At 53.9% G+C, this 25,533-nt stretch overlaps 1 protein-coding gene across 12 annotated transcripts in view; it reads right to left on the bottom strand.

Moving 5' to 3' along the window:
- CELF5 (CUGBP Elav-like family member 5) overlaps nucleotides 1-25,533 on the bottom strand; it is a 49,541-nt gene that overhangs the window by 6,058 nt on the left and 17,950 nt on the right. For 3 of the 12 annotated variants that reach the window (XM_064280261.1, XM_064280263.1, XM_064280267.1), the window contains exons 3-11: nucleotides 13,552-13,606; nucleotides 13,175-13,177; nucleotides 11,557-11,703; nucleotides 9,117-9,196; nucleotides 8,205-8,351; nucleotides 6,815-6,956; nucleotides 6,587-6,733; nucleotides 2,978-3,046; nucleotides 1,171-1,254 (exon numbers count right to left, since the gene is read on the bottom strand). In XM_064280261.1, the coding sequence (XP_064136331.1) occupies nucleotides 1,171-1,254; nucleotides 2,978-3,046; nucleotides 6,587-6,733; nucleotides 6,815-6,956; nucleotides 8,205-8,351; nucleotides 9,117-9,196; nucleotides 11,557-11,703; nucleotides 13,175-13,177; nucleotides 13,552-13,606 (874 nt within the window). The remainder of the gene's footprint in view (nucleotides 1-1,170; nucleotides 1,255-2,977; nucleotides 3,047-6,586; nucleotides 6,734-6,814; nucleotides 6,957-8,204; nucleotides 8,352-9,116; nucleotides 9,197-11,556; nucleotides 11,704-13,174; nucleotides 13,178-13,551; nucleotides 13,607-25,533) is intronic. The other 9 variants (XM_064280262.1, XM_064280265.1, XM_064280269.1 and 6 more) reach the window with 5 other exon arrangements.

Genomic DNA, 25,533 nt, shown 5'->3' with positions numbered 1-25,533 from the left:
ATTAGGTTCTCATCTTCTTCTTCTTTTTTTTTTTTAATGTGTCACTGATGAAAAATTTTGAGTGTTGTACCCACAAGCCTGGAGTTTATATGGTGCAATTTTGCATACCATGGTAATTTTTGGGAGCTCATACATAGCCTTGTACCACTGTTGGCTAAGTTAGCTATTACCCACAGCTCAGGTTAAGGGTGGCAGGGGAAGGGGCTAGAAGCAGGACACGGAGGTCAGGGTCATCCAAAAAGCAGTGGCCCAAGGCAGCTGAGCCGGTTGTGAAGCTCCCACGAGCGCTGCCCTGTGTGGGGGGCACAGGGGCGCTGTGGGGGTCACGCCGAAAGCCCAGCACATCTAGGACTGATTCCAAACTCGTGCATTGTTTCTACTGCTGGTTTTAACCAATATCTGCCTGATGACAGGCAGTCAGCTGGTTGGGGATCTCCCTAGTTCCCGCCTCAGCCTAGGGCCCAACTCCAAAGCTCAGTTCTCCCACCCCGTCCACAGACCCAGGGCCCAGGAGAAATCTGTCGAATTCTAAATGAACTCAGTCTACCAGCTGGGTCGTTGGCACCCCTGGGCTAGACGGATTAAAGAGCTGAAGGGACTCCACGGGGGCTGAGCACCTACTTTGTGTCAGGAGCAGGTCGGTACTTATTTCCTAGTATCAGTTCCCGGCAGCGATGGTCGCCCACGTTGCGGGTGGGGAAACTGAGGCACGTGGCAGTTAGCTACCTTGCTTATGATGTCACAAGTCACAAGCCAGTAGGTTGGAACCCGGGTTATGGGACTCCAGAATCTAACCCCTCCCGTGGAAAGCCTTTAGCGGGAGAGCCCGCATTGTCCCCCCCCAGCTCAAAATGGGTTTCCTCTCTAAAAACCCCGAGAATCACCCAGTCTGGAAGGGGGCTGATGAAGGCTGGTGGCTCGGCGACGAGTGCTCTAAGCGTTTTTACCTGCAGCCCTTCTCACCACCCTACGGTGGGGCGGGGCCGGCACGGGTCTCGCCTTCCGGAGGAGGAAACTGAGGCCGAGCGAGGGCGGCTCAGCCGCCCGTGAACACCAGCCCGCGTGGGGCTGCGCCGGGATTTGCACCCAGGCCAGTGCGGCTCCCGGGGGCCTGCAGGTGCGGGAGCGGGCGGGGCTGGGCTGCGCCCGGGGAGGTCGCGGCCGCCTCACCTTCTCGCTGCTGCTGCTGCAGGAGGGGCGGCGGCTGCGGCACGCTGTGCGCGATGGGCGTGATGGCCGCGGTGGGGTACATGGCTGCGGAGACCGGGCGAGACACGTGGAGGCGGCAGTGAGGCCGGGGCAGCTCCGCGCGCGGCCGAGAGGGGGCGCGGTGGGGAGGGGCACGGAGGAAGGCGGGCCTGGGCGGGGCTACGGTGGGTGGGCGGGGCCAGGACGTCATGGGCGGTGCCACAGCAGATGTGGGCCTGGGCAGGGCTACATTGCAGTGGGGCCTGGACATCATGGGAGGGACTACAGTGCAATGGGGCGGGGCCAGAACATCGTGGGCGGGACCACAGAGGGCCGGCCTGGGCGGGGCTACAGCACAGTAGGGGGGGCCAGAACATTATGGGCGGGAGCACAGTGGAGGGTGGGCCTGGGCGGGGCTACGGTGCAGTGGGGTGGGGCCACCAGTGGGGCGGGGCCAGAACATCAGGGACAGGACCACAGAAGGCCGGCCTGGCCAGGGCTACAGCACAGTGCGGGGGGCCAGAACATTATGGGCGGGAGCACAGTGGAGGGCAGGCCTGGGCGGGGTTATGGCAAGGTGGGGCCTGGACGTTGTGGAGGGGCCACAGTGGAGGGTGTGTTCAGAGCATTAGGGGCAGGGTTATGATGGAGGGTGGGCCTGACGGCAGGGCCGGAGCAGGGCTTGATGCGACAGGCCAGGGCGGGGGATAGGCCCAGGTGCAGAGTCATATTGTGGGCGGGGCCAGAAGACCATGGGCGGGGCCATAGTGGAGGCCGGATTCAGGATGTTGGGGGTTGGAGTCTGAGCAGGACTTGATAGTCACCTCAGGAAACAGACCTGAGAGCAGGGCCACAATGTGTGTGTGTGGGGGGGTGAGGGTGTTGTGGGCGGGGCATTGTGGAGGCCAGGTCCGAGGGCGGGGCCAAGTCATGGGTTGGGCCAGGATGTCAGTGCAGGACCATGGTGAAGTGCGGGCCTTAGGGCAGGGCCAGGGCAGGATTGGGTGGGAGGGGGCACGGGGGAGGGCAGGGCCAGAACGAAATGGGCGGGGCTACAGTGGAGGACAGGGCCGAGGCTGGGCATTAGGAAGCGGGCGGGTGGGGTGGAAGAAGGGGCCAAAGTGGGGGCAGAACTTGAGGGGCAGAGCCACGGTAGTGGGGCAGGAACGAGGGACGGGGCCAGGACTTGAGGGGCGGGCCATGGCAGAGAGCAGGGCCAAGACCTGCCTTAGGAAAGGTGATTGGAGAGAGGGGCAGGACTTGGGGGCAGGGCCATGGTGGCAGTGGGGTGCTGCTGGAGGACCGTGCTAAGTTCCAGCCTAAGGAAGGAGGAGCAGAGGTGGAGGCGGGGTCTTGACAGAGACGTGGCCCCAGTCAGGGCAGGAGTTGGGGCGGGGCCGCAGGTGGACTCTGAGGAGTGGGAACAGATGCTCAAGCGGGAAAGGACAGGCCCAGGGGCTCAGGTGGGTCAGGTCAAAAAGGTGATGAAGGGGAGCCTTCAACAGTGAACATGAGGGGGCGGGCCCAAAGGCGGGCGCTGGAGTAGGCGGAGCCAGAGGTGTTGGGGCGGAGCCAGGCCATGAGGTAACGGGGTGGTACAAGGCCCGGGGTGGGCCCTGAGCGGGTGGGGCCAGAGGGAGGAGGCGTGGTTAGGCACGTAGGGAAAAACGGGTATAAGGGGGCGTGGCCTGAGGGGCGTGGCCATAAGTGGGTCAGGGTCAGAGGGAGGAGGCATGGATAGACATTGGAGAAGAGACAGGACTGAAGGGAGCGGGGCCGGGCCCGCCACTCCTACCTGTGTACTGCTGGACTCCGGAGAAGGCAGGATGAAGTGTCTCGGCCACAGTGGGGCTCTGAGCTGCGGGCAGAGGGGTTCTGCGTGGGACGGGGGCAACAGGAAGCCTCTTCCCTCCCTCTCCTCAGGAGCAGGAGGGAGGGCAACAAACATTCGCTCCAGCTCCACCTTTTCACTAAGCCGTTTACAGGTATGGACACTGAGGCTCGAAGAAGTGACACAATGTGCACAGAGCCACTCAGATTGGAAATGGCAGAAGCCGAACCAGAATCCAGCTTTGTCCAACTCCAGAGAGGTTTCACTGTCACCTCTCTCCCCATCCTGACCCCCTCACCTCCCAGGGGAACCCCTTCGCCCCTCCCCCCATTCTCTGGATTCACCAGACACCACCCCGCCCCCATCCCCTGCCCTGTCTCCCTCAGCACAGCTTGTTCATCAGCCTCTCTGCTTTCCCCATCTTCACTCTTCTCCCCAGACCTAAGGATGGACCAGGAGAGGTGGGGATGGGGGTTGGTGGAGGGGGAGAGAGGTTATCCAAGCCACTAAAACTCGTGAGTTTGGGGAAACATTCAGCCGAACATGTCTGCTTGAACGGAGAGGGGTGTAGCACGAAGGGGTTACTACATGGTGATGGACAATTCTGTATCTTGATTGGGTGGTGGTCACATGAATGTATATCTGTGATAGACTGCCACAGAACTACACACACACACACACACAAAGGAGTGCACGTAAAAAGTAGTGAAATATCAATAAGTTCTGGAGCCCAGTTAGTTTCATGGTACCAATGAAGTCTCCAAAATCCTCACAACTGGACCAATGACCAACATCATGATAAACAGAGAAAAGACTGAAGTTGTCAAGGATTTCATTTTACTTGGATCCACAATCAACACTTATGGAAGTGTTGCGGTGATTGTTAGGTGCCATTGAGTTGGTCCCGAATCATAGTGACCGTGTGTACAACAAAACAAAACACTGCCCGGTCCTGCACCATGCTCACAATCATTATGCTTGAGCCCATTGTTGCAGCCCCTGTGTCAATCCATCTCATTGAGGGTCTTCCTCTTTTTTGTTGGGCCTTTACTTAACCAAGCATGATGTCCTTCTCCAGGGACTGATCCCTCCTGACAACATGTCCAAAGTATGTAAGACGCAGTCTCACCATCCTTGCTTCTAAGGAGCATTCTGGTTGTACTTCTTTCAAGACAGATTTGTTCGTTCTTTTGGCAGTCCATGGTATATTCAATATTCTTCACCAACACCACAATTCAAAGGCATCAGTTCTTCGGTCTTCCTTATCCATTGTCCAGCTTTCACACACATATGATGCAATTGAAAATGCCATGGATTGAGTCAGGCGCACCTTAGTCTTCATGCTGACGTCTTTGCTTTTCAACACTTGAAAGAGGTCTTTTGCAGCAGATTTGCCCCATGCAATGCTTTGTTTAATTTCTTGACTGCTGCTTTCATGGCTGTTGATTGTGGATCCAAGTAAAATGAAATCCTTGACAACTTCAATCTTTTCTCCGTTTATCATGATGTTGCTCATTGGTCCAGTTGTGAGGATTTTTGTTTTCTTTATGTTGAGGTGTAATCCATACTGAAGGCTGTGGTCTTTGATCTTCACTAGTAAGTGCTTCAAGTCCTCTTCACTTTCAGCAAGCAAGGTTGTGTCATCTGCATAACGCAGGTTGTTAATGAGTCTTCCTCCAATCCTGATGCCCCGTTCTTCTGCATTCGACTGTGTGGATCATAACAGATTATGGATAACATTGCAAAGAATGGGAATTCCAGAACACTTAATCGTGCTCATGAGGAGCCTGTACATAGATCAAGAGGCAGTTGTTCGGACAGAAAAAGGGGATACTGCATGGTTTAAAGTCAGGAACGGTGTGCACCAGGGTTGTATCCTTTCATCATACCATCTATTCTGTGTGTTCATGGAAGCAGCAGTCAAGAAATCAAATGGCATATTGCATTGGGTAAATCTGCTGCAAAAGTCCTCTTTAAAGGGTTAAAAAGCAAAGACTCCACTTTAAGGAGTAAGGTGCGCCTGCCTAACCCAAACTGCCGTGTTTTCGGTTGCCTCAGGAGCATGTGAAAGCTGGACAATGAATAAGGAAGACCAAAGAAGAATTGATGCATTTGAATTATGGTGTTGGTGAATATTGAACAGACCAGGAGCTGCCAAAGAACAAACAAACAAATCTGTCTTGGAAGAAGTACAGCAAGGATGCCCCTTAGAAGCAAAAATGGCAAGACTTTGTCTCAAGTACTTTGGACATATTTTCAAGAGGACCAGTCCCTGGAGAAGGACGTCATTCTTGGTAAAGTAGAGGGTCAGCAAAAGAGAGGAAAACCCTCAGCAAGATGCATTGACACAGTGGCTGCAACGAGGGACTCAAGCATAGCAACAATTGTGAGGATGTCACAGGACTGGGCAGTGTTTCGTTCTGTCATACATATAGGGTCGCTATGAGTCAGAAGTGACTTGATAGCACAACAATGGAATCCCCGGGTGGTGCAAATGGTTAAGCGCTCGTCTACTAGCCAAAAGCTTGGCAGTTTGAACTCACCTAGAAGTGCCTCGGAAGTAAGGCCTGACAAAATGCTTCTGAAAGGTCACAGCCTTGAAAACCCTATAGAACAGTTCTACTCTGCACACATGGGGTCATCATGAGTCAGAATCAATTGAAAGGCAACTAACAACAACAACAATAGCTAATTAACAACATCCCTCGTGGCACAGTATTTAAGAGCTGTGGCTGCTAACCAAAAGGTCAGCAGTTCAAATCCACCAGCCACCCATTGGAAACCCTATGAGGCAGTTCTATTCTGTCCTATAGGGTCGCTATGAGTCGGAATCAACTCGACAGCAATGAGTTTTGTAACAACAACAATGATGTCAATTTCTTGTTCTTGACAGTGTGTGGTGGTTATGGAAGATGTTAGCACTGGGGAAAACTGGATGAAGGATACACGGGACCTCTCGCTACTATTTTTGCAACTTCCTGTGATCCTCTAATTATTTCCAAATAAAAAGTTAAAAACAAATTCTCCTGGATGGTGGAAACAACAGCTGCCTTACTCCACGTAAGTAAAGAGGTGGAAGGTGTTTGCCCTGAAATCATGGGTGTACGGCAGAAAAAAGTGGGACTTTCACTTTGCGAGGACGGGGTCCAGCACAAATCAGTGCATGGGCATTGTTGAAAAAATGAGTGAACGAATGAATAAACGCATACAAGTATTCATATCTTCCCAAATGGTCACAATTAATAGCTAAGATTGTGGTGCCCTCTTTTGTACAGACCGATTTAATTGTCACTGCAACCTCCTGCGGTGTGTGCTGTTATCTGACCCATTTACCAGATGAGAAAACTGAAGCTCCAAGACTTAAAAGAGACCCATGGCCACAGAGCTGTGGTTTGAACCTAGGAACATCTGGATGTAAAGTTGCTGTGTTTAGCCCCATGCTGTAGCTCCCTTCCATGCCAGCCAAGACTGTGCCCGTGCGCCATAGTGAAAGCACTCATATTTGTTCCAGAAACACCATCCCTTGTCCCCCACCACTGTCCCAGGTCCAGGGGACCAGCGAGTTACCTGGGTAGGGCACGAGGCCATTGGCATACACGGTCTCCAGGGCCGGGTGCCCGCCAGGAAATGGCACGACACCTGCAAAACCATTGGTGATGGGCGTCACAAGGCCGGGCACAGCGGTGGTGCCAAGCAGTGGGGGCGAGTGCAGCCCTGTGGAGCAGAAGGGGGGTCAGGGGGAGTCTGGCTCTGCCCGGCCCTGCCCACCCATTCTGCACCCCTGTGGACGCTCACCAGAGGCCGGGGCAATGGGCGTGGCAGGCAGCCCATTCAAGCTGACGGCGCCAATCTGCTGAATGTGGCAGGGTGAGAAGGCCACGCCGGGGCTCAGGTAGCTGCCCGAGGTGGACAGGACTGTCGTCTGCTGCTGCATGAGCTGAGGGTGGGGAGGGAGTGAGCAAAGTCGGGTGAGAGCACAGCTCACGTGGGGAGGGAGTGAGCCTGTAAAGTCAGGGTGAGAGCACAGCTCATGTGGGGAGGCCTGGTCCCCAGTAGCTGGGGCATAGGCCAGGGTCAGGGCTAGGTCAGGAATTGGGGCTCAGCCTGAGGTCAGGGCTCAGTCTAGGATCAGGGATCAGTTAGGAATCAGGGCTCAGCCTGGGACCTGGGCTCAGTCTGGCATATGGGCTAAGTGGAGAATTGGGGCCCAGCCTCGGATCTGGTGTCAGCCTGAGTTGGGCTCAGTCTAGGATCAGAGATCAGTTAGGAATCAGGGCTCAGCCTGGGACTAGGGCTCAGCCTGAGGTTGGGCTCAGCTTAGGATCAGGGCTTCGGCTGGGTTGACCTCAGTTTAGGATTGGGGCTTAGTTGGAGATCTGGGCCAAGTCAGGAATTGGGGTTCAGCCTGGGCTGGGCTCAGTTTAAGATCAAGGACTGGTTAGGAATCAGGGTTCAGAATGGGACCAGGGCTCAGCCTGGGTTAGGCTCTGTTTAGGACTAAAGGTCAGTCGGAAATTGGAGCTGGGCTCAGTATAGAGCCAGGGCTCACCAAGGACTAAGCCCAGCCAGATTTGGGTCTCAGTTTGGGGTCAGCCTGGATTTGGGGTTCATCTGGAATTGAAGTTAATGTAGACTGGTGCTAATCCAGGGCTGAGCGCCTGCCAGGAAAGGTCATAATGCCAGCAAAGCTGTTGATGATGGGCGCTGTGACAGGGCACATGTAACAGCCAGGCTCAGAGGCTCAGCCTGAGCGTGGGTCTTAGTTTGGGATTGGAGTTCAGCCTGGGGTTGAGGTTCAGTTCAGAGTCAGGGCTCAGCCTGGATTTGGGGCCTCAGGGATCAGCCTGGGTTTGGGCGCTCAGCCTTAGTTTGGGTCTCAGGTTGGTCTTGGCGGCTCAGTCCAGGGTCAAGGCTAAGCCTGATTTGGGGGATTAGCCTGGGATTCTGTCAGTCCAGAGTTGGGATTTGCCTCGGTTTGGGCCTCAGTTCATGGCTGGGGGCTCAGCTGAGTATGGGGCTCAGGCATCAGACTGGATTTGGGGCTCAATCATGGTCAGGATTGGACCCTGAGCCAGAGAGCTTGAGCAAGAGACAGGAAAATGCCCAATGAGGCAGAGACCTTCAACAAGGAATAGATGGGCTGAGCCCTGGGGTGGGGGAGCCCCAGAGGGGTAGGGGTACTCACGGCCTGGGCGTAGGCACTGTAGGGGCTGAAGGGCAGGGTGAGGGAAGGCGTCAGGATCCCCAGCTGGCCCACCATCTGTTGCATGCGCCGCAGCGTCCTCTCCTTGTCCGTGTCTGCAAACTTGACCACCAGGCTGGAGGAGGCACCCTGTGGGAAGGGAAAGAAGGGCGGAGGTAGCCAGGACTCTGGGTCCCTGGAATCCTGTCGGCTCAACCCCCTGGGGTGAAATGTCCCCTGGCCCACAGCCACAGGACTGGTACCACAGTGAGAACATCCTGAAGACCAGTGTCCTAGGCCCCCCAGGATGACTGGGCAGCCACCTGTGCACAGGTGGAAAGCTCAGCCCCAGGGGCTGTGTCTGGCATACAGGTGGAGAGCCCTGTCACTGATACACCTTAGAACAGGCAGACCAGTAGCTAGAGGGGAACAGGTGCACAACCTGAAACAGCCACCCAGACACCTGAGAACAGGTGAGAATGAAGCTGCCAAAAAGAAACAATGGAACACAGGCAGACAACCTTGCAATGGTCAACCACACACCTGAGAACAGGTGAGAATCCAGCTCTGGCCTGTTGGGCCCTGCCCAGGTGGACACAGCCCAGACCAGGCAGAGGAGCAGGCTGACCTGGGTGTCAGGGAGCAATCGTATGACTATGTGCAGGCCCACAGCTCAATGGCTGCCTCCCTCCCAGGTGAGAATAGACACCAGCACCAGCAGGGAGAGGTTCTGCTTTCCTGGTACACAGTCCAACCTATGTCACTGTCGCCACTCCACTGCACCTCTTTCTCCACCTCTCTGCCCTCTGAAGAAGACCCAGGGGCTCCAGCTGGCTGGGATGGTGGGGACAGGCCTCATTTGTCCCTGCTCCCTTCCCCCTTTTCCTATCCTGTCACCATGGTAGCTCTACTCACCGGCATGGTCTGGCTGCCATGCAGTGCATGGATGGCCGCCTGCGCCTCCGTGTGGGAGGAGAACTTCACGAAGGCACAGCCTGCTCCAAGAGAAGGATACGGGTGAGGGTGCTGGGTCTCTCTGCGGGGGAGAGACCATGGGAGATGGGGCTGGGAGCCTAGACAGCAGTCTGCATTAGATACACTTAGCCAGAGAGGCAGGGCCAACTACATTCAGAGCATCAGATGATAGAAAGACAGACAACATTTGTCGAGACAGATAGCTGGACAACCAGACACTAAGATAACCCACACAGCCAGTCAGCCATAGAGTCAGACAGCCAGAGACAGAAAGACAACCAGCATTTGTTCAGACAGACGGGTGGACAATTCGACGTACAAAAAAATCAGACAGAAACAAAATCAGTAAACAGTCAGATGGCAGAAAGACAGACAGCCATTTGTTCAAAGAGACAGCTGGACAACTGGGTAGAAAAATCAGATAGACAATGACAGACAGACATAGAGTCAGAAAGTCAGGCAACAGAAAGACGGCCAGCATTTGTTCAGAAAGACAGCTGGATGATCAGACAGTAAGACAATGAAACAGACAGACAGCGGTAGGGTTAGCCAGTCAACCATTCATTCATTCACTCACTTATTCATTCATTCCATCAGAAAGTCATCCAGCCAGCCAGCCAGCCAGCCAAGCATCTAGCCGGCCCATCACAGAGTCTGTTCAACACAGTGAGGTGGACTGTGTGAGGTGGTGCACAGGCAGGGGAAGGGGAAGAGGACGGGTTTAGAGAACACCCACCCACTGCTGACAACATGAGACCAGACACTTATAACCAGATTAAAAAGTCAGAGACCATCAGACACAGGCACAGACAAAGTAGTCCTATGGGCAGAGTCAGGCCGAGACCCTCAGACCCAGCCAGACACACCCACGTGAGCAGAGTCAGGCAGATGGAGGTTAGATTCCACCAGACAGGGGCAGAGCCAGCCAGTCAGTCAGACACCACCAGGCACAGGCAGACCCAGACACAGGTAGTCAGGCTGACAGAGACCCCCAGGCATGGTTCCAGACAGACAGAAAGCCTTGGAAGACCCAGGCAGATTTTGGGGTGATGAAAATGTTTGGGACTAGTTGGTGGTGACGGTTGTACAACTTTGCGAATACACCACAAGCTACTGAAGGGCAGCTCTTCCTCAGAGGGCAGCGAGTTTATGTTAACCGGGGAGGGACAACTCAGAAAAGGGGGGTGAAGCTGGTTGCACAACTCATAGTACGTAACCCATATCACTGAATTGTACACGGAGAAATGGTTGAACTGCTGTATGTTCTGCTGTGTGTCTTCGCAACGGCAACAACAACACAATAAAATTTAAAAGTAAATAAATAAAAGGGTGAATCTTATGGTATGGGAATTATATGTCAATTAAAGAAAATAAATAAAAAGCCAGGTAAATGGCCAGAGACCATCAGCCACCTTCAGTCCTGGTCAGATACAGTCACAAAGGCAGGAAGAGTCAGGTAGGGAGTCCATCCCAGACAGGTTAATGCAAACAGGTAGAATCCGGGAGACAGGCAGGTAGAGACCACCAGGCAGAGGCAGAGGCAGACAGAAACCGCTGTGTGGACACGGTTGCAGACAGGAGTAGTCATATAGAAAGAAAGGCTGACAGAATTGGAGATGACTGGACACACTCGGTCCTAATCAGATGCACACGCTGGCAGAGACAGGCCGAGACAGCTCCAGACCAGAGGACACAGTCATTCCCAGGCTGATACAGACATAAATGTAGAGTCGTGCAGCCGGTCAGACACAACCAGACACAGGCAGAAACAGTCGTGTGGACAGTCAGGCGGAAAGACAGCCAGACACCACCCACCAGAGGCCCTCAGAGACGGGCAAAAGCATGTAGAAACAGTCATGTAGACAGACTGAGGTGAAAAGACGGACACCATTAGGGACCCTGAAGCTCGGGTGGGAACAGTCATGTGGACAGAGTCAGGCAGAGTGACACCCTCAACCCTAGTCATTACAACCCCGTGCGCAGAGGCAGGCAAATGAGTAGTTCTAGACAATTAAAAATCATTCCTAGATTGTGCGGCCATATAGGCACCATGGGATAGGAAGGCGGACAGAAAATCCACAGGACACGGGCTGATGATGACAGTACAGTCCTATGGACAGTCAGGAGGATGGATCAAAGATCATAGGACACAGGCCGATGCACAAGGACCCAGCCACGCAGGTAGGATCAGGCGGAAGGACCAGCCATAGCCCGCCCCTCCGCGCCAGAACCCGCCCCTCCCCGCCAGCCCCACCCCACCCACCCTGCCTAGCCCCGCCCCATCCCACCCAGCTCCGCCCCAGGAGCGAGCCCCACCCCACCCGCCTGGCCTCGCCCGGCGCTCCCGAGTGCCCTCCCGCGTGCCAGGTCCCCCTGTCACCTTTGCTGCTGCCATCAGGCCCCCGGAGCACCGTGCACTCGTCAATGACCCCGAAGGGCTGGAAGAGCCTCAGCACATCCTCCTCCGACTGCTGCTTGTTCAGCATGCCCACAAACAGCTTCCGGTCCCCTGGGGCAGAGACACCACCTCAGCCAAGTCCCAGCTCTGGGGGCCACGGGACGTCTCGGTTCCAGTAAAGAGTGATGCAGCAGGGCGAGAAGAGGAACCCCGCTGCTGGTCCCTGTTCAGCGCTCTTCCTCCAGTTCTGGGCCCCTCCATCCTCCCGGTGCCCTGACAGCCCCACCTCCAGGCTTCTACCCAGGCTGGGCGCTCCTGCTACGATGGCCTCCCTTCAATCCCTCCCCCCACCTCCGGTCCTCCAGGACCCCACCCTCAGGCAAAGATGAATTCCCCTCCTAGGCGCTCAGAGAGCCAACCACAGTGCCAGGGTTAAGGATGGCCTCCATTCCCCCTGGCCTGGATCCCTGTCTGTCTGTCTGTCTGTCTGTCCACCCTCTATATCTTCCAGGCAGGGGTGAGCGCTGATGGTCCCTGCATCCTCACAGCTTCCAGCCCCCTGCCCAACCTTCCCAGGGCTGGGGAGGGACCAGGCAACGTATGTTGGGTGGGGGGGGGGTGGTGAGTGTGTACCACTGGGCACCTGAGGAGCCTGTACCCAAGGGGCCACCTGGGGGGGTAGGTGGGGGCCATCAGAGGCCAAGGGCTGGGCCACAGCTTGCCCGGCTCAGGTAATTGCACAGCTCCCTGGTAAAGGGGGACCCTGGCAGTTTCACCTCCCAGCGAAGCTGAGATAGGTTGCTATAGAAACCTGTTCTCGGCAGCTGTCACTCATGGATGGGAGGGAGAGAGAAACAGAAGCAGGGAGGCTAAGTCTGGGAGAGAGACCGATGAGAAAGAGAGACCGAGAGAAAGAGACAGTAAAGAGAGACACAGAGAGAGGGACAGAGGGAGAACCAGAGAGATAAAGAGAGACAGAGGAGAGGAGACAATGCACACAGCCGGTCAGCCATAGAGTCAGACAGCCAGAGAAAGAGATAGAGAGGGAGAAGGAACGGAAGGAAGACAAAGGCGGAAATAAAGACAGAGATAGAAAGAGACAGAGACAGAGGAAAATGAAGAGATAGAGATGGAGACCTGCAGACCCCGCCTCTCCACTCCCGAGTCCACACTGGCAGCTGGGGTGGAGCGAGCATGAAAGCGACTCCCAGCCCAGGTGGGGTTTACCGAGCTCCTACACACACACCAGAGCCCTAACAGCCCTGCCCCACACATCCCAGGTTGGCCACTCTTCTTCACGCTCTGAGAGTGGGGAGGGGATATGAAATCTTCAGGAAAAACCAGACTTGGATCCCACTGGGAACAGCCAAGGATATCCCCCCATCCAATGGGCGCACCCTAACCCAGCAGTCCTGCACACAGGGGCAGCCCCACGCAGACACCCAGGCCCCCAGCCTGCACACTCCCACGACCCAGCCCCGCACAGTCAAGCAGACACACTCCAACACACACACCCACACATGCAGATGTAAACACAGGTGGGCAGCAGGTGCCCCCACTGTGCATACACACATGCGCCCATGCACACATCTGCACAGACATGCTCACAGACACACATGCACTCGCTCAGACATGCAAACATGCGCACACACCTCCCCACCACCAGAGTACAATCCACAGCCCTTCAGGGAACCTCTGCCTCTGAGACCCCCGTTATAGCACCCGAAAGGAGTGAGGTGTGGCAAGCAGTTGGATCTGGCCAGACCCCCATCCTCTGGACTGCAGCCCCTCCTAGCCTCCTGTAACTACCCCAGCCTGCGGCCCCTGCCTCTCCTGCCATCATGAGGGGCTTGAGCAAGCACAAGATTATTGCATGTGTTTGTGCAGGGATGCCAGACCCCACTGCCCCTCCTCCCTCGCTCCTCTGTCAACCGCCAGCCTTGTGGCTGAGGCTCCTGGTGGCCACGGAGAGATGACAACTACCTCCGCGGCTTTCACTGTCCGCAGGCTTCACCTGGATCGGCCGCGCCATCTGTGGAGAAAGGGAAGGGGAGGCAAGGTCAGTGGTGGAGGTGGCATGGGTGGGATCCCTCTCTCTCTGATCTGCCCACCTTTCCAGCCTCAACACCCCAACAACTTTTAGCAGCAACTTACGCCCCAGTCAAACTAATTGACCCATGGTCCCACCCCCTGGCCTTTGCTCTTGCTGTCTGGCAAACTCTTAGTCAGCCTTCAAAACCCAGCAACAATGTCCCCTCCTCCAGGAAGCCTCCCAAGTGTGAGAGATTATTTGCAGAGATGGCTCAATGCCTTTGGTCCCTGTATGCCTGCTCCTTTGTGATGGGACTTTTAAGCTCCTCCCACCAAGGGGTGGAGTCTATTTTTCTGCTCAGTTGAATCTAGTCTTGGCCATGTGACTTGCTTTAACCAATAGAATTTGAGGGAAGTGAAGCTGTGGAACTTCCAAGCCTAGGCCTCAAGAGGCCTTGCAGCTTCCATTCTTGCCCTCTTGGAACCCTGAAACTGCCAAGCCTGGGTGAGCTACTTACTGGAGGATGAGAGACCACAGGAGAGAGAGGCCCAGTAGACACAGCACCATTGCTGAGCATGGGCGTGAGTCATCTACGCCAGTCAAGCCCCATCTGACAGTAGCTGCTTGAGTGAGCCCAGGAGACACCAGCAGAAGAACCGCCCAGCTGAGCCAAGCCCAGACTTGCAAACCCACAGAGTCATGAACAAATAAAATGGTTGTTGTTTCCAATGACTAAATTTTGGGGTCGTTTGTTACTGGGCAGTAGCTGACTCATACACCAAGGCAGCACTCCTAACAGCTCCTACAAGCTTAGGATGGGAGGGACTGTCGTGTCTGAGTGGACCAGCCTGCCCTCTGGACACATTCTTTGGAGGCTTCTGCCCCTACTCCAGGCACTGAAAATCACATTCAAGGAAGAAATTCTCCCTTATACCTCTTCCAACACAGCCAGCCCTGGGTATGAGCTAACTTGAATATTTAAGAACAGATTCGAGAGATGTGGGAGTGGCATTTGCTTCTCCACCGGTCCTGGGACAGAGTCTTCCTCTCAACCTGGTGTCTCTAGTGAACTCCTACTCATCCTTCAAAACCCAGTGCAAAAGCCCCCACCCAGCAATCCTCTCACCCCTCTGACCTCCTGCCACCCATACCACATCTGCTTCAGGGCTGGAAATGTCTATGTCTTGTTCTGTCTCCCCCTAGATAGGGGGTAGGGGTGGGGAGCAGAGCGTCACCCACGCATTGCAAGGCACATGGGGACACGAGGAGAGCCTGGACCCCCCAAGTCTCCTCCCCTCTGAACTCCTTCCCCTTTGGTTTGATTCCTTCTCTCAGACCCTGTCCCTGATCTAAGTCCACTCATCCACACTGAGCCCCCACTGAGTCCCCTCCCTCATTCCGTGTTCCCTTCCCCTGAGCCCCCTCCCCTCTCTGAGCCTCCTCCCTCTGTAAGCACGTCCCTTCTTGGAGCCCCCTCTACTCTCTGGGTCCCGCCCCTTCCTAGGTCCCCTTCCCCTCTAGGTTCCTCTCCTTCTTAACCTTTTTCCCTCCCCTGCCCACTCCTCTTTCTGAGTACCTCTCCCTGGCACATCTGGGCTGCCTCAACCTGAACTCAGCCTCAGGAGCCCCAGAATCATCCAATGTCTCCAATTCCCTGGCCCAACTTTCCTGCCATTCAGCCACTCAGAGGGACCCTGACCACCTGGGAAAGGAGGAACCCACGCCTCCCTTCCCCCAGTAGTCAGCCGCATCCCCCGACATGCACACCGGGTTCTCTCTGCCTGGGTACCACACCCTGCTAACTGGAGGCAGGGGAGACTATTTCAACCAGATGGGACCAGCTTTGGGGCTGGGGACAGGCTGGGGTGGCAAAGGGAGGTGTGGGAGGGGGCACCTGAGCTCCAGCCTCCGACTCCCCCCCCACCCTTCCCACCCCGCCTCCGCTCGCCCTCACCTCCTCCCTCCTCCCGGCACCTTGGGCAGATGAGGATGGAGTTGCCATGGCAACGCTGATTCACCACACGGAAGCTGGCAATTGTTGTTGCCATGGAAACCGCCTCTTAGGGGCGAGCCCAGCTCCTGCCTCGCACAAAAGAGATATTTAAATATAATCTTCTGGAGAGGCATGAGCCAGGGAGGGTGGGGGCGGCCGCGGGAAGGGAGTCTACCCCCAACGATGCACCCTCCACTCCCACCGCATCCTCAGGACCAGGGGTACTTGCTGCCCATCTCCCCTGCCTGCCTCAGACCCTGGGACCTTCTGCCTCCTACAGGCAGGCCCCTTCCCCATCCTGAGTCAGCCTGGAGGCGGTGGGATGGGGGGTCCTGGGCTGGCCAAGAGAAGGCAGGTGGGCAGCCCCCTTCTCTTCAGCCCCCCCATTCCAAAGGCGAGGCTCAGAGGCCCCGCCGCCCCCTCCCCGCGGCCCAGCGGCCCGCCTTACCCACCGACCGGCCGCCCTGGAGACGTGCGCCAGGATGGCATCCACGTGCCGTCCCTGGGCGCCCGGGCGCGCACACGGCGCACGCAAGCCGGCCCGGCGCCGCGCTCCCTGCGCCCCGCACCCAGGCAGTAGCTGCCACGCAGGGAGCTGGGTCTCCCCCACCCCACCCCTCGCGTCTCGTTCCCCTGCCCGCCCATCTGGCTCTGCCCACCTCCTTCCGGCTCCCTCTCTCCATCTGTCCCACCGAGGTCTCTGCCTAATGCCCTCCCTCCCTCCTCCACCTTCTCTCGCTCCCCATTGCTGCATCCCTTCCCTGCCCCCTCCCTTCCACTTGTCATTTATTCCACAACACTGGGGTGGGGGAGCACCCCATGCTGAGTAATTTTGGAACCCCAGTGAGGACCCCACACCAGTAGTGGGGGAGAAGAACATAGAGTTGGACACAGACATTTCCTGTCACATGGGTGTCAGGGCTGGAAGGGGGGCAAATCAAGCCTGGGAGAGCTGGCAGGGAAGGGCCAAAGGCTATCATGGGGCTGCCCTGAAGATGGAAAATCTGCAGTGTGTGTTGAAGCAGGAGTAGAAGTTTGTTGGTGGGGGGCGGTGGAGACGATTTCTCTTGTTGGAGTAGTACCCACATCCACCAACTCCTTTAATCTCCAAACAACTTTATGAGATGGAAACCTTCATTCCCATTTACAGATGGGCAAATCAAGGCCAGAGAGAATGGAGAAAGTCAGAAGCAGAGGCCAGGTCTCCTACTTTTTTCCTTGAAGTCCACTGAGGACCCAGCCATCCCTCCAACTGAGGGGTCCTGTGGGCTCAGGTTCTGGGGGTGTCTTGGACCTTTGGGTTGTGGATGGGTATACACCAGGTGGCTGTAACCATGGAATCCAGTCTTTGATCTGCCCCCACGTTGCTGACTGACTTCAGTTAAGCCATACACCACTGGAAAAGGAGGGCCCTTTATGGCTATCCAAGGTCCCTGGGTGACACATACAGTTACTTGCTCTTAGCTACTAGCCTGCAGGTTGGCAATTCCAACCCACCTAGCAGCACCATGGAAGAAAGTCCTGGCAAAGTGCTCCCGTAACGATCACAGCTAAGAAGACTCTATGGAGCAGTTCTGTTCTGTAACACATGGGGTCACCATGAGTAGGAACAGACTCGATGGCAACTGGTTTGGGTTTTTTTTTAAAAAAAATGTCTAGCCAAGGTGTGTGTCAGATGGGGAAACTGAGGCCTCTGGGAGGAGGGGCTGCAGAAGGAGTTAGATTGGGCAGCCAAGAAGAAGATGGAGGAGGGCCCTGACTGGGTTGTTTCCAGGTCCTGTGGAGGAGAAAGGGAAGCAAGGCGGACCCCTATCTGAGCCTCCTCCTCTTCCACCTGGGCTCCAGCTCAGCCTCTGTCTAACACCCCGACAAAGCCTCCCCCCCCCTCACTCTATTCTCTACTCTGGCTCCCTACTGCCCTCAGGGGCAGAGTCCCGGCTCCTCATCCTGCCATTCGAGGCCCCTTTGCAGCTCAGCCCGAGCCATCCCTGCCCTCTCCTGCCACGCCCCTGGGACATGGCTGGAACATACCCCCTTCCACTGCCTCTTCACGTTTCAAGGCTTCCTTGAATGTCACCTCCTCCCTGAAGCCTTCCTCTCACTCTCCGTCTGCTTCTGGTTTGCCCAGGCCTTGCCTTGATGGCACCCCCCCAACACACACACTGTTCCTGTTTGGGGATAGCTCTGGGGCAGGGGGCAGGGGCTGAAGGAGACACCCACCAAGGGGCTTCAAATGACAACTGCAATGAAATGAGATGAGCCCTGCGGATTCCAGACACAGCAGCAAGCAAAACCCAGGCCCTGTCACCAGAAGCAAAGAGTGTGTGGCACATGGCACCTGGCCCAGAAAGTAGTCAGGAATGCGTGCCAGACAGTGTCTGCTCTGTCTCCAATGTGTAGGGGCAAAACAGGTCCAGAACGAAGAAATTACTGGCCCAGGGTCACAGAGCTTGACTTGCCTGGGACTGTGAAGTCATTCGGCAAATCTTTGCCAAACTCCTCTTATGTGCCAAGAACCCGACATGCATCCCCTTATACAATCCTCAAAGTGCCTCTGTTGTTGTTAGATGTCATCGAGTCAGTTTGGACTCATAGTGACCCCAGGTACAACAGAACAAAACACTGCTGGTCCTGTGCCATCCTCATAACGTTGGTGTTTGAGCCCACTGTTGCAGCCACTGTGTCAATCCGTCTCACTGAGGGTCTTCCTCTTTTCTGCTGACACTCTAGGCATCCCACTTTATAGATGAGAAGACTGAGGCCCAGGGAGGTTGAATCATTAGTCTTTCAGCACCATAAGTCCTGTGCCCATTCTCAGGTTTGCACTGACTCTGTCTTAAGTCCTGTGACATGGGGTGGGCATGGGAGTGGCTTCTGCTAGGGGGCCACCCCAGATCCCTCTGGGTACACAGAAGGGTTTTTTAGGAGGGGCCTGTGGGGAGACAGACAAACTTACCCCTGTCAGGGAGCTCAGAGAAGCCATGGGCTGGCTGCAGGCTTTGGGTTGTCCCTTGCACTCCAAGACTTTCATGAAGAAAGAAACAGCATCCCCTTTAGCAGACTGGCCCCTCAATGGCTAAGAGACAGAGTGGCCCTCACTGCCCTCAGGGGGTCCCTTCTATCTCCTGGAACCCCAAGCTGCTCCAGCTTCGGGGGTGCCCCCCTGGGGTCTGATGGCCCAGCTGCTGGAATTGGAGCCATCCGCTCAGCCTGGGTTCCAGGGTCCTTGGCCCATTCTGGAGGGTTCTATTCTGGGATTCTGTTATTCAATTTAGGATCTGATTCCAGAACGCTGAGATTTGATTAAACTGCATCCCCACAGATGCTGCTTTCACACGAGCAAAGAGAACTAGAAACGGGGGTCGTGGATGCTTGAGAGAGCAGCAGTGTGTGGGGGCTCGGCCATGACACGGGGTGGGGGGAAGCTCGGTCAGCAAATGACCAGGTCGCTCCCCTCCCAGCGCATAAACAGAAAAAAATAGAAGCATCCAGTCCATGTAGTTTCCACAAAACACACAAATACACACACAGACACTCAGACACACATGTGTATGTATACATACACACTCACACATACATACACATACATGCATACACATATACACTCACGTATACACATGTACACGTATACACACAGGCACACACATACACGCACACAGAGGTGGTGTTTTGTTTTTCAGGGTGAGGGTCGGGGAGATGGTGGCCGTCTGAGTTTCCTGTGTGACCCAGCCCTGTCCCTGGCTCACAGGCATGTACGGGCTTGTGCAGGCACGTGAGGGTGCAGGATGGGCTCTTCCAGCAGGAGGCCAAGCTCTTGTGAGGCTGCTCCATCTTCCGGAGGAGAGCCTTCGGGGGAGCTCAGACGTGCTCAGCTGTGGCTGACAGGCAAGGGGGACCTTCCGCCCCAGCAGCCCCGTCTGCTCAGCTCTTGTTCTGAAAGGGCTGATTCCATTTCTGTGGGTGTTCTCAGGGGAGGGAAGCTCACCCCCAAAGTCAACCCCTTTGCTAATCAAGTTGGTCTTATCCACTGTTAAGAATCGAATTATGTTCCCCAAAAACGATATGTTGAAGTCCTCACTCCTGGTACCTATGAATGCGACCTTGTTGGGAAATAGGGTCTTGGAAGATATTATCAATTAACATGAGGTCATACTGGAGGAGGGTGGGTCCTAATCCCATATGGGTGATGTCTTATAAAAGAAGAGAACCGAGACATGGAGGGTTAGACAGAAGGGTGGCCACGTGACTACCGAGACAGATGTAAACCAAGGAACGCCAAGCAGTGCCAGGAGCCACCAGAAGCAAGGAGAGGTACACAGCAGAGATTATTCCTCAGAGCCCTCGGAAGGAATCAACACAGCCAAGACCCTGGTTTAAGCTTCCAGCCTCCAGAACCACCTGGCAACAATTTCATGTTCTTAAAAGCCATCTACTTTGTGATACTTTGTTACAGCAGTCCTAGGGAACTGATACATCTACTGAAGTTGAAGATACACTTAGTACTCTTAGTAAGGCTCCTGGGTATAGCCAGCAGAAATGCAACATGTGTCCCGACAGAAATGAAACACACATCCACCAAAAGGCCAGGAGAAAGATGTTCATTGGCAGGTTTATTCATAACAGCCAAATCCTGGAAACAACCGAGGTGTGGATCGACAGGAGGATGGACAAATTGGGTAATTGAGCTGTGGAATACTATACAGCAACAAAAAAGAAAAGACCACAGATACTACCACAATGTGGGAGAATCTCATCAACATCCCAGTGAGGGGGGGGTGCAGGTAGCCACAAGACTACATGTCACAAGAAGTTAAAAGGAAAAAGGCAAAAGCCACCTAATATTTTAGGTATGTATTCCTAAGTGGTAAAATTAGAAGGAAAAGCACGGATTGGTTACCATAAAAGTTGGGATAGTAATGCCTATAGCAGGATGACAGAGGGCTGGGCTTGGGAAGGGTAACAGGATGAAGGCAGTTTCTGGGGGTTCAGCCAGGAAGTGGTACCGGGTGTTTGCTTTATAATTATTTGTGTACCATGCACTTTCCGGTACCTGTGCGGTATTCCTCACATTGTAAGAAATGCCTTTGAGGCCCCACACTCAGAGACAGATGTCTGGACCTGGGGGTGAGGGGTACAGTGAGCTCAGGTATGTTCTTGTTTCTCAAATCTGCCCCCTCACCCTGGGGCCAGCTTATAAGAAACCGAACCAGAGAAGCCAGACATTAAAGGACTGTGGAGTCAGCAGATCTGAGCTGCAGTCCTTACCTTGCCACTGTCTTGCTAGGTGACCTCGGCCCAGTCACTCCCTTCTCTGAGCAGCAGTCTCCCCCTCAGAGAAATGGTGCTGGCAGGAGGCCACCGGCCATGCTGAGAAATGGTGGTAATTTATTCCTGTTGTTGAAAGCTGGGGAAACTGAGGCCCAGAGAGGAGAAGAACATTACTTTGCAGGCTCCCTGTCTTGAGCTGGGGTCCAAGAGAGACCGTGAAACCCACAATGTGGGTATATATCCCCACTTCCTTCTAGGCGTTGAGCTCCTTGTGAGCGGGGCTCCCTCACTCCCCAATCTGCGTGAGACCTCAACATGCAACTGGAGATGGATCAGATTAATCTTAGCCTCTCTTGCTGTTGATTCTAGACTCTAGATCTGAGCTGTCTAATATGGTAGCTGATCTCCAGCCTAGAGAGCTCTAGATCTATGCTGTTCAACAGAGTAGCTGGTCTCTGGTCTAGAACAGTCTAGATCTGTGCCATTCAACATGGCAACCAATCCTCAGTCTAGAGCACTCTAGATCTGTGCTCTTCAACAGGGTAGCTGATATCTCTGGCCTAGAACATTCTAGATCTGTGCCATCCAATATTCCATATCTAGAATATTCTATATCTGTGCTGCCCATTGTGGTAGCTGGTCCACAGGCTAGAACATTCTAGATCCACACTACTCAATATGGTAGCTGACTCCTTGTCTAGAACCTTCTAGATATGTGCTGTCCAATCTGGTGGCCACTAGTCACATGTGGCAAATTAAGTTGAAATTTTAAATTTTTTAAATAAAATAACATTAAAAAGTTAGTTCCTCAGTTTCACTGGCCACATATCAAGGGCTCCATAGCTACAGGGTGCTATTGTTGTCGTTAGGTGCCATCAAGTTGATTTTGACTCACAGCGACCCTGTATGACAAAGGCGAACTGCCCCATAGAGTTTCCTAGGCTGTAACCTTTATAGGAGCGGATTGTCAGGTCTTTCTCCTGTGAAGCCCCTGGGTAGGCTTGAGCCTCAGCCTTTCAATTAGAATCTGAGCACCTACTCATGGGATAGCGCTGGTCTAGAGGTCTAGAACAGAGACGGGCAAACTACAGCCCATGGGCCTATTCTGGCCCACTCCTTGTTTTTATAAAGTTTTACTGGCACACAGCCACACACCTTCATTCAAGTATTGTCTACAGCTGCATCCCTGCTACAATTGCAAAGCTGAGTAGTTGTGATGTGAGAGTCTTTATGGTCCGAAAAGCTGAAAATAATCACTCTCTGACTCTTTACACAAAAAGTTTGCTGCCTCTGGTCTAGAACAATTTAGAATGGTCCAATACAGTATCCATTAGCCACATGCAGCCATGAGCCCTTGAAATGTGGCTAGCGTGACTGAGGAACTAAATTAATGATAATAAATATCAATTTAAATTTAAAAAGCTGTCCTGATCTTGGAAAACTTGTAAGTATGTTTAGAATAACTTGGGTATTTGAATCCACCCTTTATGATGGTCAAACTTATCCAAATATGGACAATAACAATTTAGGATCCAGATAGGACTGAGCTGTGAGTGTAAAACACACACGAGATTCCAAAGACTTTCTAAGGAAAAAGCAAACCGGAATGAGAAATAGCTCAGTGGTAATGTTCATATTGATTACATGCTGAAATGCTAAGATTTTGGATATTTCTAGTTAAAATGGAATATATTACTTAAATTAATTTCACCTGTTTCTTTCACATTTTTAAAGTATCTTCAAGGAAATTTTAAATTTTCATGTGGCCTTGCGTTATATCTCCCCTGGACATTCACCAGCTTTTTATTCTCCTCACCTTAGCACAATCGACTTTTGGAGCCGGACCATTCTCTGGGGCAGGGCCGTCCTGTGCACTGTAGGGTGTTGAGCAGTATCTCTGGCCTCCACCCACCTGATGCCAGTAGCACCCCCCCAGTTGTGACAATCACAAATGTCCCCAGACATTGCCCAGTGTCCCCTGGGGGCAGAATCACCCCATGTGAGAACTCCTGGGTTAGGGGCTTCCACTGACCCCCAGGAAACTGTGTCCCATAACCATCTGAGCGACTGACATCCTAGGATGCTGCCCACACTTAAATCCACACCCTGAGTGGGGAGGAGAGAGGAGGGAAGTCGCAGGAGCTGGAGGGTCCCCTTGGTTTACACCAGCTTACCCAGCGGGAGTTTATTCTGGTCTGTGGAGTGAACAGGGACCAAACTCAAATTTTTTCTAAATAATCAACACAGGTTTTCCTCCCCTCAGCACAGCTAACATGGGGCCAGACCCTTCTCTGGGGTGGGCTGTCCTGTGTGCTGTAGGGTATTGAGCAGCATCCCTAGCCTCCACCGACTCGATGCCAGTAGCACCTCCACCTCCCAGTCGTGACAACCATAAATGTCTTCAGACATCACCCAGTGTCCCCTGGGGGGCAGAATCACCCTCGGTTGAGATCCCCTCCTAGCCTAACACAAGCTCCTTCCTTAGGCAACTGAACCTCTTGTGTTCTTGACTCTGGAGCCACACTCAACAGCATGCTGGGCATGTTCTTGCCTCCAAATCTTAGTACTTGCGGTTCCCACGCCACCCCCATCTCCATCTCCATCTGTCAAAACCCTCCTCATCTCTCAAGACTCAGCTCACATGCCTGCTCCTCCAAGAAGCCATCCTGTTTGCTGTCCACTAAATGGTCAGTGTCTGTCAGTGGAGGCTTGCATGTAGCTGGGATGCGGAACAGGTTTCAGCAGAGCTTCCAGGCTCAGAGAGACTAGGAAGAAAGGCCTGGCAATCTACATTGAAAATCAGCCAATGAAAACCCTATGGCTCACACAGGGGTCCCGTCCCAACCGACCACAGGGATAGCGCAAGGTGCGGCAGCATTCTGTTCCGTCGTGCGTAGGGTCACCATGAGTTGGGGCCCACCCGAAGGCAACTAATAGCTATAACAAATGGTCAGCCCAGGTGACCTGGTCCTGTTGCCTGGGAACACCCTTACATTTACTCTGTGGTCACCCCTTGTATTAGGTTGAATGGTTGCCTCCCAAAAGATATGTTCATGTCCTAACCCCCAGCACCTCTGTCTGCAACCTTATCTAGAAAAAGGGTCTTGGCAGATGTCATTAACTCAAGGATCTTGAAATGAGGTCAACCTGGATTTGGGCTGGACCCTAAATCCAGTGAGAGGCATCCTAAGAAGAGAAAGGCACAGGGAGATTTGAGACATAGACAAGAGAAGAAGGCCATGCTGAGGCTGAGGCAGGGATTGGAGTTGTGTAGCCCTAAGCCCCCATCGGTAGAGGAGCACATCTTGTTTGGTAAAGAGAGGGTCAGTGAAAACGAGGAAGACCCTCAGCAAGATGGATTGGCACAATGGCTGCAACAATGGGCTCAAACATACCAATGACCACGAAGATGGTGCAGGACCGGGAAGCGTTTTGTTCTGTTATATACAAAAACAAAAAAACCAAACCCATTGTCGTCCGACTCCTAGCAACCCTGTAGGACAGAGTAGAGGTGCTCCACAGCGTTTCCAAGGCTGTAAATCTTTACAGAAGCAGACTGCCACGTCTTTCTCCTGCGGAGCGGGGGGGGGGTCCGAACCACCGACCTTCCAGTTAGCAGCTGACGGCTTTAACCACTGCACCACCAGGGCTCCTCTGTTATATGTAAAGTCTGTTATATACGAGTCAGAGCTGACTCAATGGCAATTAACAACAGCTACGAGCCAAGTAACGCCAAGGGTTGCTGGCAGCGACCAGGAGCTGGGAGAGACAAGGAAGGATCCGCCTCTGGAGCCTTTGGAGGGAGTATGGCCCTGCCAACACCTTGATTTAGGACTTCTCGTCTCCAGAACATACATTTCTGTTGTTTGAAGCCACCAGGCTTGTGTCATTTGTCACAGCAACCCTAGTACACTATGACATCCCCTGACTGCCCCTCACCCCCAACACTGAATCCAAAATGCCTCCTGAAGCCAGCAGCTTCTTTCTCCTGCAGCTGTCCCTGCTCTAGCTCAGGCCACTCTCATCGCTGGCCTGGACAGCCCCACCAATGCCTTCCCTGGTCTCCCTGTTGCCCCTCAGGCCCCGACACACCCACGTGGCACAGCAGTCGGCTGAAGGGACCTTTCAAAAATGGAAATCTCCTGAAACTATGGCCCCCGGACGCACTGTTAACCCAGAACTGAAACCATTCCCGAAGCCCACTCTTCAGACAAAGATTAGACAGGACTATAAACCAAAAACTGATAGATGAGAAGAATGTGTTTCTTAGTTTGTTCAGATATACGAGACCAGATGGGGAGCTCCTGTTGAAAAATGGGGTGAGAAGGCAGGAAGGGACAGGAACTGGTCGAATGGACACAGGGAACCGGGGTGGAAAGGGGGAGTGTGCTGTCATATTGTGGGAATTGCGACTAATGTCACAAAACAATACGTGTATAAATTTTTGAGTGAGAAATTAACTTGAGCTGTACGCTTTCACCTAAAGTACAATAAAAAATAAAATATCCTTCTAAAACGGCAAAACATAAAAAGTGGAAATCAAACCAGCTCGTTCCTCCACCAGCAGCCTTCCCATGGTCTCAGTCATCCTTGGAATAAAAGCCAAGCTCCTCCTGGCGGTGGTCTTGCCCCCATTTCCTCACCCCCCACCCCCTCCCAATTTCTG

The sequence above is a fragment of the Loxodonta africana genome, chromosome 3 (genome assembly GCF_030014295.1).
Source record: "Loxodonta africana isolate mLoxAfr1 chromosome 3, mLoxAfr1.hap2, whole genome shotgun sequence".
Classification (NCBI taxonomy): Eukaryota; Metazoa; Chordata; class Mammalia; order Proboscidea; family Elephantidae; genus Loxodonta; species Loxodonta africana.
The sequence above is the reverse complement of the archived record's forward strand: the minus strand, read 5'-3'. Positions and strand labels throughout refer to the sequence as shown.